The 14,387-nt window shown below is 34.1% G+C and overlaps 1 protein-coding gene across 2 annotated transcripts in view; it reads left to right on the top strand.

Annotated features, from left to right (window-relative positions):
* The window catches only part of LOC134851028 (trichohyalin-like), a 77,764-nt gene that overhangs the window by 37,565 nt on the left and 25,812 nt on the right, over window positions 1-14,387 (top strand). For both annotated transcript variants that reach the window (XM_063866908.1, XM_063866907.1), the window contains exons 7-9: window positions 5,407-5,538; window positions 8,115-8,227; window positions 10,836-10,989. In XM_063866908.1, the coding sequence (XP_063722978.1) occupies window positions 5,407-5,538; window positions 8,115-8,227; window positions 10,836-10,989 (399 nt within the window). The remainder of the gene's footprint in view (window positions 1-5,406; window positions 5,539-8,114; window positions 8,228-10,835; window positions 10,990-14,387) is intronic.

The following is a 14,387-nucleotide window of genomic DNA, read 5'->3' as shown; positions in this document are numbered from 1 at the left end:
TAAAATCAGCTAAAAATATCAGTAGTTTTCAGATGACTTAAGTAAACTTCCGTCAAACTATGAAACTCGAAAATCGGAGAAAAAACTCTACAATCTGCCAACTCTCCTCCCCTTTCAATCCAATTTGCAAGGATTAAGAAAAAAGTCATTTGATTACTGGAAACAAATTGAACAAGACTGCTCGTATCAGGGCGAAGCCCTGAATGCTCCGACTGCCTTATAAAGTTTATGGAGCAGTAATAACCTAAAAAATATATTACCTAAATACCTATTACCAGTAATAACCTAAAAAAGTTTTTTTTCTCTAAAATTTGAAATTTTTAATAAAAATCATCCTCCCACACGCCATATAAACAACAAAAGGATAGATTTCACTCCTCGTAACAAATCAATTATAGCAACTAAGCTTCTTTCAACCAATTTGGAACGATTTCTATTACGGATTAAATCTCCGCTTACGCGTTAATAGCGCGAAATATATCGCTCGTTAATTGTCCCAAATTGGTCAAAATGGCAATCTTTAAACCCCCATAACTTTACGAAAAATGATCACAAGTAAAATATCTTTTCAAATTTAAGCTCAGGACAACAATACCTTTTAAATGATATTAAAAAATTCCGGCAAAAATGGCTAGTTAAAAAGTCGAAATTTGTCTCAAGAAAAAAAAACCCACCCCGAGCACAAATATTCCGTTACTTTCGTATCGAAAGTCGGAACAATAATTTTCAGCCAATTAGAAACCAGAATGAACAAACATGTGGCTATTTTTATAACTTGCACGAATTCACAGAAGAAAAGTCGCGTGGCTTTCCTTTTTTGTCTGATCAGGTGGCTGTCGACGATAACTTAAAATGGTGTTTAAAAATAGTGAGTGATGCTATCAACAATTTGGTTAGTGAGTTCATTGTGTATTATTGACTCTGAAAAAAAAATCGTAAGAACATGTCGTTCAAACGAGAGCGTTAATTTTTTTTCTCAAAATAAACTTACTCCTCTGTGCTTCATAAATGCACTTACATTGCTTCCTAAAAAACTTAAAATAAAACTGCACTGGTATTTTCAAAACTTTTTCAAAAAATGCATGGAATTTTCAAATTAATTGTTACGTTAATTTTCATGAAGGCCGTTTTTTGGTAGTTATGGGAAAGAATCCCTGCTCAATTGAAAAATTTCCGGCTGATTGTTGCTGGTTTCTGAACAATTCTAAGCATATTGTTTCAAACTAAACAAAGTTCATAAAATGTGCTGCATCAGGAAATAAATCAAATATGGCAGCTTCCTGAAAAGATTAAGTTTGCTTCAAATGGTCAAATAACGTCAGCTCAACAGATTCAGTGTTCTGAATTCTAAGTTGAATCTAGAATGAGATAATACGTGATTAAATTATGCCGAGACTCCATCGTGGCGAAACCGAGACTTGTGGCGACATAATTCTACAGCATTTTTATGAAATTTTTTAACTTTAATTGGATCTTGTGACAGACTTTAAAAGCCACGCAGTTAATGGAGAGGATTATCAGCCGCCTGGCAGGTGAAACACGGGAGTTTGAATCTCTTGTGAGAAGTTATTCAGTTGCTTTTCATCAAGACACTGACCAATTAGTTCGCTTTTTGAAATAAATTTTTTTTTGAAAAATTTGTTATCTCAACCGATGGTTTAGTGGTAAACCTTTACCTCTATGGCTGAGCAAATTGCTCCGTATGCCAAGGTAGTAGCATTTTTGAAAATTGGCAGAATGTATTGCTCTGAAAAAATCCGCTAAATTCTCACAGAAGTAGAAACTGAATTTAAAAGCATGCGCTACGTTGTTGTCTAGGGGTCTAATTATTTGTAAGATTTTCCCTCCTTTAGCGCTATACTCCTGTAAGAAGTTTCTCCTCCTTCAAGAGCCTTGAGTTTTTTTATTTCAAATGAGTAAGTCTGTTTTCCAGAATCTTTCGATTACATGATCACTTTTTGAAATTGGTTATGACCGACTATTTTTAAACAACTCCTCCATAACCAAATTTTCCATTTCGATCAAAGCAAAACCTTTTGACTGAATTAGAAAATCATATAAAAAAATTTGAACAATGTACATTTATCAGTTGCCAAGTTAAGTGGTTGATAAAATGGTAAGAAACCAGTGTTTATTCAATTTTTGCCAAGCGACTGTCAAATATAAATCAACAAAGGATTAATGGTTTTCAGTGTTTCTATACTAGAACGTTTGGAATCGTACCTTCACACTCGTTATCATTTCATTCTCACAAGTTATCCCAAAACAACATGCGTTTTGGTATCGCTTGGTTACCCTCAGAATCAGATATTGGCCTAATTTTTTTCATTCTAAATAAACACAAATAAAAAAGCCTATTAAGAGAAAAAAACTCTAAAAATTTTTTTATGAGAATGAGATGTTTTACAAAGAAATGGTTAACAGAGACAAGTAGCAAACAAATTGAAAACATTTTTAATGCAATTTATCATATCCGTGCCCTGTAATTTTGTGATCAATCGCAGCAAAGTCGATTGCAACAAGGAAATCCGGTTACTAGGCATGAAGGACCGCATAGTCCGACCATAGTCTTAAAAAAATTCAAAAAAAAATTCAAAAAATTTGTAATGTTTCTGCTGATAAAAGAATCTGAACGCAAAGATAGAACTTGAAAATATTTGACAGTCTCAGTAAAAAAGGCGAATTGGACAATATTTTTTCATGGAAAAGTGAATAGAAAAACAAAAAAATATTAAGAAATCATTTTAAAAAATTGCAATTTTTTGCAGATATTTTCTTGTCTTTTTGAAATTTTTAATTAGCAAAATGGCACTGAAAGCTCCAAAATCGATAGTTGTTCAAGTAACTACTTTTGTACGCTTTAATTAAGTATAATTAAGCTATTTTAAGCCCGCTCGTTTGATTTGTGAGATCAAATTTGGGCTAAAAATCAAAAGTTATAAACCTGTTTTACTCCATATTAAGACAATTTTAGAAAAAGATTTTATGTCGTTCGAATCGCGAGAGAAAGTGCTGGAGTTTTTTTAATCGCACTTGGCCCAATCGTATAATTGTTTGCGTTACCTGATTCGGCTTGGAAAACACAAGAATTTAAAAAAAAAACAGAAACAAAATCTCACCCGAATACCAAATTTCTTCTCATTTTCAATGGTCGGAACAAAAAAAACTCGGTTTTTAAAACAGCTCTGAAAAAAATATATTTTACATATAAATAGGCATTTATATCAAGAGTAGGGCAGAAATCAGGTTGTTCACTAAAATCATGCAGACTTTTTCAAGAAACTTTTTAATACCCATATATGATCTAATTAATCAGAAACGTGTAGTAACCTGTGTATATATTCCACCAAAATTGCTAATTTAAAATTTCTAGGTCTAAAATTCTATTCGGATGGTCTATCGCAAGAACTTGATTTTAAAAAGATAGCAATTGGTGATTCAACCTAAGCTTACTGTTAAATTTTACAAGTCGCACAAAAAATGATAACAAAATGATAGAAAAAAAATTAAGAAAAACTGTATGATATGCAACTCAAGAAGATAAAACAGAATCTAGCAGCACTTTGATTGATTCAGTTTTATGTACCTAGGAATTTCCTTCTAAAAATATCCTACTTTCATCGTCTGATAATTTTGGCGATCATTTTTCCTCAAAATTTCTCAACATTTTTTTGAAATAACTGCTAGAAGTTTGAACGAATTGATCATTAAGTAGATGCAAGAAAAAAAAAATTTATATAGCGTAGGATTGATAAATGCATGCTGTAATTGAAACAAGTTGACGCTCGTGATTCTAATGAGGGCAGTTCATAGCTTTTTCTCGCACAATTATTGGACCAATCTGAAATACGTATCAGAATTGCCATTGAAATTTTGCAGTAAAAAAAACATGGCGACAGCATTCTTAAAATTGAAGCAAGAAAAGAGTTGAAAATACGGATCCTAAAAACATGTAGAAAAATTAAGATCTGAATAAAAACGAAAACTTGACCAAAAAAATATTAACGCTGGATTAAAGTTTCACAACATACTTTTTTTCAAAACTGTAATTGACAAAAAAGTAAAAAACAACTGAAAAAGTAATTGAAAAAAAAGTAATTGTTGCACAAAGAAAACCAGCTCATAAGCAATGTGAAGTAATCTGTATGCAGCAACTGTTGTTCCTGAAATTTGTTTGGAAAATTGAAATCATTTATGAAAATATTACATGTTCTTGGACTTTGCTAAAAAAAATTGTATTAACGCTAAAATAGAGAAAATTTTATGTTTGAGAGGTCTGAGAAATCATTCAAAAAGTGAATTGAGATTTCATCAGGTAAAAAAACTGAGTTTTTTAATATAGTTTTTTTTTCAATTGGAAAAAATCTCATTTCACACTTCAAGAAGTCGTTCCATGCTGAATTTCACTTGATGCAAGCACTGACAAAAAGAAACAAGGATAGTTGGTTACTGAGCAAGTAGCTTAGAACGTTCCGACCAGTCTTCAAAATTACAACAAATTTTTTTTTTTAAATCATTTTTTCTGCGGTTTTTTGAAAATTTCCATGCTAAAAAGGCGCCAAATTACTCCAAAAACTGACTTCACTGGAGTAAAACTCAGTTTTTATAGCTAAAATTAGGCTATTGTAAGCTTTTAAGCCATTAAGAAAAGCTTTTGCAATCCTGCTTGCTCGCTTTATTTCGCTCGAAATAAGACGAAAAATCAAAAATTTTGAACCGGTTTTTCTTGACGCTGGGTAAGTTTTGTCAAAACTTCAGGTCGCTCGAATTACGACTGCAATGGCTTAAATATATGATATATGACTCAAATCTCTAGGATAATTTTTTTTGTGGTAGCTGATTTTTTTGTGGAATACAAAAAAAAGAATAAAACTAAAACACCCGAATACGGAACAATTAGAAAAAACAATGAAAGTCAGACAAATGTTCAGAACAAATTCCAAGCGCAAGACGGTTTCTTTTACAGACTTTAGCTTGAAAATGAAATATACAAGGCTAGAGAAAAGTTTGCCTGCGAGTTTCGAAGTTAACAGAAAAATTTATTCGTCAAGAGTGCCAAGATAAAGCAGTGAGAAAATTTATAATTGACTAGAAGAGTTAAACACTATTTTTTTTTAAAAAATTAAATAAAACAACATTAAAAAAATAGGTTAAAAAAACGATCAATAGGGAAGGGATGAAGAGGCCACTGCCCTATTTGGTAAACAACTCTGTAACTAGACAGCCACTGCTTTTATCATTTTAACTGTCTATTCCTGATCAAGAGTGAATAGACAATTGCTTTTTATCAGAAAAAAGCCTGTCGTAAAAAAACAATTTTCAGTTCGATAGGGCTGATTAACTAAACGATTGATAGAGCTTGAGAAAAAATACACTTGGAATTATTTAGTGTGTTGTGTGTTTTAGGAGTCGTGTAGTAGCTGTGAGGAATTGAGGGGTCAGTTGAAGGAGAGAGAGGAGGGGGTGAAGAGGGGGAGGGAGAGGGAGAGGCAATTGAGGGAGGAGGTGGATCAGCTGCACAACAAACTCAACACACAGGTATATCCATACATTTACATTCCATTCATTCAGTCACTATAACCTTGGTCGAACTTAGTAAAGTTCGTATATGGTTCGACCAATTGTCTTATGTTTGACCCATGCTATATAGGCGTCTACAGATTTTGTTCTACTAAATTCGATAAATAAATCGACCAGGGTCAAAATATCAGTCCAAATATGTCTGTCATTTAGAGAAATCAGCCTTCGGCCGCCTCAGCTCAGAAAATATGAATCTGCAGATTTGAAGTTTCTCATTGTTTGGTTGAACAAATCAATAAGTTCGACTAAGTTTATTTTGAATGCCGGAACGGAAAACATTTTTTCTTGAATCTCCAAATGCCAATTTTTGTAAGACTCCTCACAAGACTGCTCGTATCCATGGCAAAACTCTGAGAGTTTAGTCTGCCTTTTAAGGTCTATGGAGTAGTGTTCACTTTAAAAAAAATTGATAAAAGATTCGAGAAATTAATAATTTTTAAAAAAAATTTTGAGTCGTTTTCAAATCATTGCGAAACGTACAAAATTATAAATTTTTATATATAGCGAAGAAATATATAGACAAAATGAGATGCCTGAATTCAATTTCTCAGATTACTAAATCTCAGCTTACTCTTTATTTGCACGAAACCTATCGCGCGTTAATTGTCTCAAATTGGCAAATTGGCGATCTTTAAACCCCCATAATTTTTCCAGAAATGATCACAGGTGAAATATCTTTTGAATTTTGTGCTCAATGCAACCTTTCGACTGTTGAAAAACAAATTCCGTCAAAATTTCTAATTCAAAATTGAAGTTTGTCTGGAGAAAAAACACCCCGAGCACAATTATTTTGTCATTTTTTCGAAAGTCAGATTAGCAAGACTGTTAGTGTCTTAGCGAAGTTCTGAGAATATTTCTTAATAACATTTAACATTTTGGAGCAAACTTTCAAAAAATGGAAAAAATTCTTCAAAATTATTTGAATTTTTTGAAAACCATCCACCATACGCTAAGAAAATAACAGAGGGGAATATTTTGCATACGACATAGTTGTGAATATATTTAGGGACACGTCTCAATTCAATATGGAATAAGTTTTTGTACAAAAAAACCACTGATAAAATATTAAATTAATATTGAGCCAAGGAAATATAAATTTTGGATGATGTCAAGACTTCTGTCGTATTATGAAAAATTAGTTTAAAATTTAGAATATATCGCGCGGTAATTGTCCCAAATTAGCCAAATCGACAATTTTTAAACCTTGATAGCTTTTTAAAAACTATCGCAGGTAAAAACGATCTGTTTTAAAATTGAACTCACCCGTACCCAGTAAATTTTTTAAAAACAGATCTGAAATTATCTATTTCAGATCTAAATTTCAGATCTGGAATAGGTTGTGAAATATTTAAATAACGCATGAATTTTGTTTTTCTTGGTTATTTCAGATCTGAAATTTTCTTTTTCTTGGCTATTTCAGAACTGAAATTTTATTTTTTTTGGCTTTTTCAGATCTGAAGTTTCGTGTTTCTTGGCTATTTCAGATCTGAAATTTTCTTTTTCTTGGCTATTTCAGATCTGAAATTTCGTGTTTTTTGGCTATTTCAGATCTGAAAATTTCTTTTTCTTGGCTATTTCTGGTCTCAAAAAGCTTGAAAAACAGAAAAGTCGGAGCAAAAATTTTGATAAAATTCTATCAAAAACATATCACTACTAAAACAATGAAGTTATTTAAAAGGGCGAATTACAAAACGTGAGATATGATTTATAACATCAAAAGGAGATTAAGTTCACGCAATCATCATGTATGAGTTAAAACCATTTCATGTAGTTTTAGCTAAAGAGTACGTTTTGAGGGACATTTGGTTGTACTGGTAGTCTTGCAGGCAATGACTGTATTTCAGATGGTATCAAAAAATTTCCGTTTATAAATGGCCTACTAAACGTCAAAATTGGTCTGGAGAAAAAACCACCAACTGCCTTTATATTTCTTCCCTTTCTTTGGAAGTCAAAATAATAACTATCTTGAAACTTAAACATTTTTTCATGAAAAGTTTGTAAGACTAAGATAGAATATCCGAGAGAATTTGAGAGACGGTAGGAACATTCAGGGTTTTGCCCTGATACAAGCAATGTTTTTGTTCCAGCTGTGGAAGAAAAGCTTGGAGTGCTTCAGTCAAAATTAGATTGTTTAAAAATTTTTGAAAACCGTTTGAAGTATATCGTTGTCTTGATTTCTTAAAACGATCATACTTTGCAAAATTATTATAGTTTGAATTTGGGACTACTTCGACGACTTTAATTCAAAATGGGATAGTTAATTCGCAATTTATTTTGCGCCATTAAAGCGTCAGCGGCAATTTAAACCTACTCAAAAATTTTGCAATTTTATTTGAGGCATCCTGTATAAAAATTTGTAATTTTTTGCTTTGCGCTAATTAAATCAATCTGTACTTTACATAGTGCGCGGGAAACTAATTTTATCAATTTTTTCAATTTTTTCTTTCTTTTTATTCCGTAGACCTTAAGGAACAATCAGATTGTTCAGCGCTTAACCCTGATACGAGCAATGTTTACTTGGTGTTTTTGTTAAGACTGATCTGAAGCTGAGTGAGATGGAGAGAGTGGTGGGCCAGCTGCATCAGAAGGACACAGTCATCAACACCCTCAAGACACAACTCACAAACTCCTGGGACAACAACTCACAGTCAGTAAAGTGTTCTACTTGATGACAAAATAGGAATCATTCAGTAAACATGCCAAAAAACACCTTGTTATTTGGCTCCACAGAGTTTAAGACGTTTGTAAAATGACTATGCCCTTATATATTTGGTCTCTGCTTTCTTTTGATAATACTCACAATTAACGGATATATTTCTTTGAAACCAGATATAATTCTTTGGAAGATTTAATTTATACAAAAAGACTGTTCGTATTAAGGCAAAACCCGGGTTATTCTGACTGCCATGAAAAAAAGTTTATTAAAAAAGCTTTGAAGTTTAACAACTCGAAAAAAAATGTTCATTTTTCCCCTTAATTTTATTGTCTATCGTTATGTATCTAAGGTAAAAAGTGATGTTTGCTAGGCTTGCGTCTTGAAACGTATTTTACGTATTATTGTTCCGACTATTGAAAATGGGGAGGGACTTTGTATTCGGGTGTGTTTTAGTTTTTGTTCCAACCATTGAAAATGGGGAGGAACTTTGTATTCGGGTGTAATTTAGTTTTTTTCTTTTTCTTACATTTTTGTTTTCAACGTAAAATCAGTTGCCACAAGTAACCATCGAACTGAGTTAAATTATTTTATCCGATTGAAACATTTTAGTCGTGATTCGAAACCACAGTAAAAAATTCCCAACATTTTTTTCTAGTGTCGAAAAAAAAAAAACGATTTGAAACGTTTGATATTTTTTTGTCTAGTTTTGGGCGACGAAAGTCCATGAGCAGAATTTTTTATGCTTATCTTAAGACGATTACAATAGCTTTCTTATGATTAGTTTTTTTTGCGATTTTTTACAAAAAAATATATATATATTTTTTTGTTTTTCTAGTCATTTCCGACAAAAACTCTTTCCTGCTTGCCTTTTTTACAATGATTGTCAAATTTGCCTAAATTATAGTTTTACGTCAGATCCTTTTATCACACCACGCTTAAAAACTAGACTAATTTTTTAAAAAAAACTAGACTAATTTTTAAGTTCAGTGATATATTTTGGGCGTACCAAATATCAGGCCGACGGAATTTCAAAACGAGTCGTTAAAATAAAAACTTCAAGCCAAGCTTCCTTTTTCATCATTTTTTGCTCCAATTTTCGATACGAAAGTAACGGAATATTTGTGCTCGGGGTGGTTTTTTTTTCTTCAGACAAATTTCGACTTCTTAACTAGCCATTTTTGACGGAATTTTTTCATATCATTCAAAAGGTATTGTTGTCCTGAGCTTGAATTTGAAAAGATATTTCACCTGTGATTATTTTTTGTAAAGTTTTGGGGGTTTGAAGATTGCCATTTTCTCCATTTTGACCAATTTGGGACAATTAACGCTCGATATAATTCGCGCTATTAACGCGTAAGCGGAGATTTAATCCGTTTTAGAAATCGTTCCAAATTGGTTGAAAGAAACTTATTTGCCAGAATTGATTTGTTACTAGCAGCAAAATTTATCACTTTATACTTATTATGGCGTGTGGGGGGATAATTTTCATAGAAAAAATTTCAAATTTTAGAAAAAAAATTGTTCATTTTATTTTGCTTCATTTAATTTTTTTATGTTGTTTATGTTATTACTGCTCCATAAACCTTAAAAGGTAGTCGGAGCAATCAGGGTTTCGCCCTGATACGAGCAGTCTTGTTGTTCCGACTTTCGATACGAAAGTAACGGAATATTTGTGCTCGGGTGGGTTTTTTTTCTTCAGACAAATTTCGACTTTTTAACTAGCCATATTTGACGGAATTTTTTTATGTCATTCTAAAGCTATTGTTGTCCTGAGCTTAAATTTGAAAAAGTATTTCACCTTTGATCATTTTTCGTAAAGTTATGAGGGTTTAAAGATTGCCATTTTGGCCATTTTGACCAATTTGGGACAATTAACGCGCAATATAATTCGCGCTATTAACGCGTAAGCGGAGATTTAATCCGTCTTAGAAATCGTTCCAACTTGGTTGAAAGAAGCTTTTTTGCCATAAATGATTTGTTACAAGGAGCAAAATCTATTGTTTTGTACTTAACATGGCGTGTGGGGGGAAGATTTTCATTAAAAAAAATTTAAATTAAAAAAAAAAAATTTCATTTTGTTTTATTTCATTTAATTTCTGAAATGTTATTACTGCTCCATAAACATTAAAAGGCGGTCGGAATTTTCAGGGCTTCGCCCTGGTACGAGCAGTCTTGTTTAGATTTTCAAATACTTTTGATTCATCTAGTGAATGTCACTCTTAAATTTTCCCTTGTTACGAAAAACATTTAGGATGGACTAAATTGCCAGCGTATCACTAAGCGCAAATTGCTCGCCTCAGTTCAGCATGACACGATTTAATTTACCGCATGCTGTTGACTAGGCAAATTACGTTGCGCGTTAATTGTCCTGAAACATTTTTATACACCATGGGTTTTTTTTTACTGTTTTCAAAACTTTGACAAATCAGATAATTGAATAATAACTTCATGTTTTACGTCTCAAAATCCGTCAAAAAAGACTATTTGATTTGAAATGTTCCACAAAACAAAACAATTGCCTTTTAGTCTGAAATTTTTAAAGCTGTCTAAGTGAAAGTTTTGCAAATTATCTCGTAACTATAAATATTGATATGATTAGAGAGCGAGTGGATGAGTTGGTGCGTCTGCGTGGCCTAGTGGAGAGGGGAAGCAGGGACATCGAGAGACTGGAGGGGGAGAGGGAGGGGATGGAGAGACAGTTGGGGGACACCATCGCCCACAACAAACACCTCAAGGCCAAACTACGCGCCATGGTTATCCAAGAATTTTAACCAAAATTGAGCAAGAGAATGCTATGAATTTTAAGAGACTGTCCCACGTTTCGCCCCCTCAAACATTTCGTCCATCCTAAATCTAGTGGCACATTTCGCCCCTCACACATTTCATCCCTCTTAAATCTAGTGCCACGTTTCGCCCCTCACACATTTCGCCCCTCACACATTTCGCCCCTCTTAAATCTATTGGCACATTTCGCCCCTAACTTATTACACAGTTAATTAACGCCAATTTCTTACTGTACATTTTAGGGGGAAACTGTGCCAAAATTTGAGGGGAGAAATGTGTGAGGGGCGAAACGTGTCAGGGGCGAAACGAGTAAGGGGCGAAACGTGTGAGGGGCGAAACGTGTTAGGGGCGAAACGTGTGATGAGGGGCGAAACGTGTGAGGGGCGAAACGTGTGAGGGGCGAAACGTGTGAGGGGCGAAATGTGTGAGGCGCGAAATGTGTGATGGGGGGAAACGTGTGAGGGGAGAAAGGTGTGAGGGGCGAAACGTGTGAGGGCCGAAACGTGTGAGGGGCGAAACGTGTGAGGGGCGAAACGTGTGAGGCACGAAACGTGTGAGGGGCGAAACGTGTGAGGGGCAAAACGTGTAAGGGCTAAACGTGTGAGGGGCGAAACGTTTGGGGGGCGAAGCGTGTGAGGGGCGAAACGTGTGAGGCACGAAACGTGTGAGGGGCGAAACGTGTGAGGGGCAAAACGTGTGAGTGGCGAAACGTGTAAGGGGCTAAACGTGTGAGGGGCGAAACGTTTGGGGGGCGAAACGTGTGAGGGGCGAAACGTGTGAGGGGCGAAACGTGTGAGGGGCGAAACTTGTGAGGGGCGAAATGTGTGAGGGGCGAAACGCTTAAAAAAGACAGAACTAAAATTAAAAACTTTCGCGAGAACAACTAATAGAAATCATAACTAAAAAACCGAATTAACGAAAATTTTATAAAAGATAAAATCATATAATTCAGTATATAGATCATACACGACCACAAGACGAGCATCAAGAAATTAGACGACCCCCTCATATACAATCTACAGAATGGCTAAACACAACCGATATGCCGCTCACAATCACAACTCAAAAGGATTTGAAGTACGACTTGACTTCGCAGAAAAGGACTTCATTGAATCAGACCAATGACCACCTCGATGTTCAATGACCACCTGAGTTTCAAGGCATTCCCTCCAAACACAATCTACACGCCATTTCCAGATAAGAACGAAACACAATCAGTTCTCCACCGAAGCAGAACGAACAATCATAGCAAACCATTTTGAAGTCAGACTGATTTCGTTGGCGGTCACAGTCATTGTTGAATGTCAAAAATCATATCGACTAATCCAGCTTCCTGGAACTTTTTTCTTCAAGAACCGAACCAGAAATGATTCTCGCCAAATAGAATATGAAAGATTCAAAAACTCTGTAAACCCCGGATGGGTGGAACCAGATCTAAACTATGATTTTATTATTGGTTGTTAATTAGATTTTTTATCTCTATTAAATTTTTGTAAAACTAACCAATCGTAATCCATCGAACTAACAACCCACTTATTTGTAAGTGCTGAAATTACTTGTAACTTCAGCACCAGAGAGATTTGAATTTATTTTAGAACTTAGTTGCCTCTCCAGAGACCTACTCGCAATAAACCAGTATACTCTAGATCTATTGAGACTAATTGAGACTAGCAGATATAAGAGTAGGATTAAGATCGGTATTCACTAAGAAGTTGCACGAATCTATCCGGCCGAAAATAAGGTAGCGTGACGAGCAGACGGTGTACCCTATCTGAAATTACTCTGTGAGTTAGACCTAAGAACTCAACTCAACTGTATTTCAGATGGTATCAAAAAATTTCAGTTTCAAAATGGCTTGCTAAACGTCAAAATTGGTCTGGAGGAAAACCACCCAGTGTACTTATATTCCTTCCCTTTCTTTGGAAGTCGGAATAATAGCTATCTTGAAACCTAAACATTTTTTCATGAAAAGTTTGTAAAGCTAAGATAGATTATCGGAGAGAAATTGAGAGACGGTATAAGCATTCAGGTCCTTTTTGTCCTGATACAAGCAATGGTTTTGTTCCAGCTTTGGAAGAAAAACTTGGAGTGCTTCAGTCAAAATTAGATTGTTTAAAAATTTTTGAAAAACCGTTTGAAGTATATCGTTGTCTTGATATCATAAAACGATCATACTTTGCAAATTTATTATAGTTTGAATTTGGGACTACCTCGACGACTATAATTCAAAATAAGATAGTTAATTCGCAATTTATTTTGCGCCATTAAAGCATCAGCGGCAATTTAAACCTACTCAAAAATTTAGCAATTTTATCTGAGGCATCCTGTGTGAAATTTGTAATTTTTTGCTGTGCGCTAATTAAATCAATCTGTACTTTACATAGCGCGTGGGAAACTAATTTTTATCAGTTTTTATTTTTTTTCTTAGATTTAATTCCGTAGACTTTAAGAAACAATCAGAAGGTTCAGCGCTTAACCCTGATAAGAACAATGTTTACTTGGTGTTTTTGTTAAGACTGATCTGAAGCTGAGTGAGATGGAGAGAGTGGTTGGCCAGCTGTATCAGAAGGACACAGTCATCAACACCCTCAAGACACAATTCACAAACTCCTGGGACAACAACTCACAGTCAGTAAAGTGTTCTGCTTGATGAGAAAATAGGAATAATTAAGTAAACATGCCAATAACACCTTGTTATTTGGCTCCACAGAGTTTAAGACGTTTGGAAAATGACTAAGCCCTTATATATTTGGTATCTCTTTTCTTTTGATAATACTCACAATTAACGGATATACTTATTTGAATCCAGATAATTTTTCTTAAAAGAAGTAATGTTTTACAAAAAGACTGTTCGTATAAAGACAAAACCCGGGTTAGTCTGACTGCCATGAAAAAAAAATTATTAAAAAAGCTTTGAAATTTAACAAATCGAAAAAAATATTCATTTTCCCTCTTAATTTTATTGTCTATCGTTATGTATCAAATTAAAAAGTGATGTTTGCTAGGCTTGCGTCTTGTAACGTATTAAGCGTATTATTGTTCCGACCATTAAAAATGGCGAGGGAAGGGACTTTGTATTCGGGTGTGTTTTAGTTTTTGTTCCAAACATTGAAAATGGGGAGGAATTTTGTATTCGGGTGTATTTAGTTTTTTCTTTTTCTTACATTTGTGTTTTCAACGTAAAATCAGTTGCCACAACTAATCATCGGACTGAGTTGAATTATTTTATCAGATTGAAACCTTTTTAGTCGTGATTCGAAACCACAATAAAAAAAATTCCCAACATTTTTTCCGAGTGTCGAAAAAAGAACGACTTGAAACTTTTGTTTTTTTGGTCTAATTTTGGGCGACGAAAGCCAGCAAGCAG

This window comes from Symsagittifera roscoffensis, chromosome 7 (assembly GCF_963678635.1).
Source record: "Symsagittifera roscoffensis chromosome 7, txSymRosc1.1, whole genome shotgun sequence".
Classification (NCBI taxonomy): Eukaryota; Metazoa; Xenacoelomorpha; order Acoela; family Convolutidae; genus Symsagittifera; species Symsagittifera roscoffensis.
The sequence above is the reverse complement of the archived record's forward strand: the minus strand, read 5'-3'. Positions and strand labels throughout refer to the sequence as shown.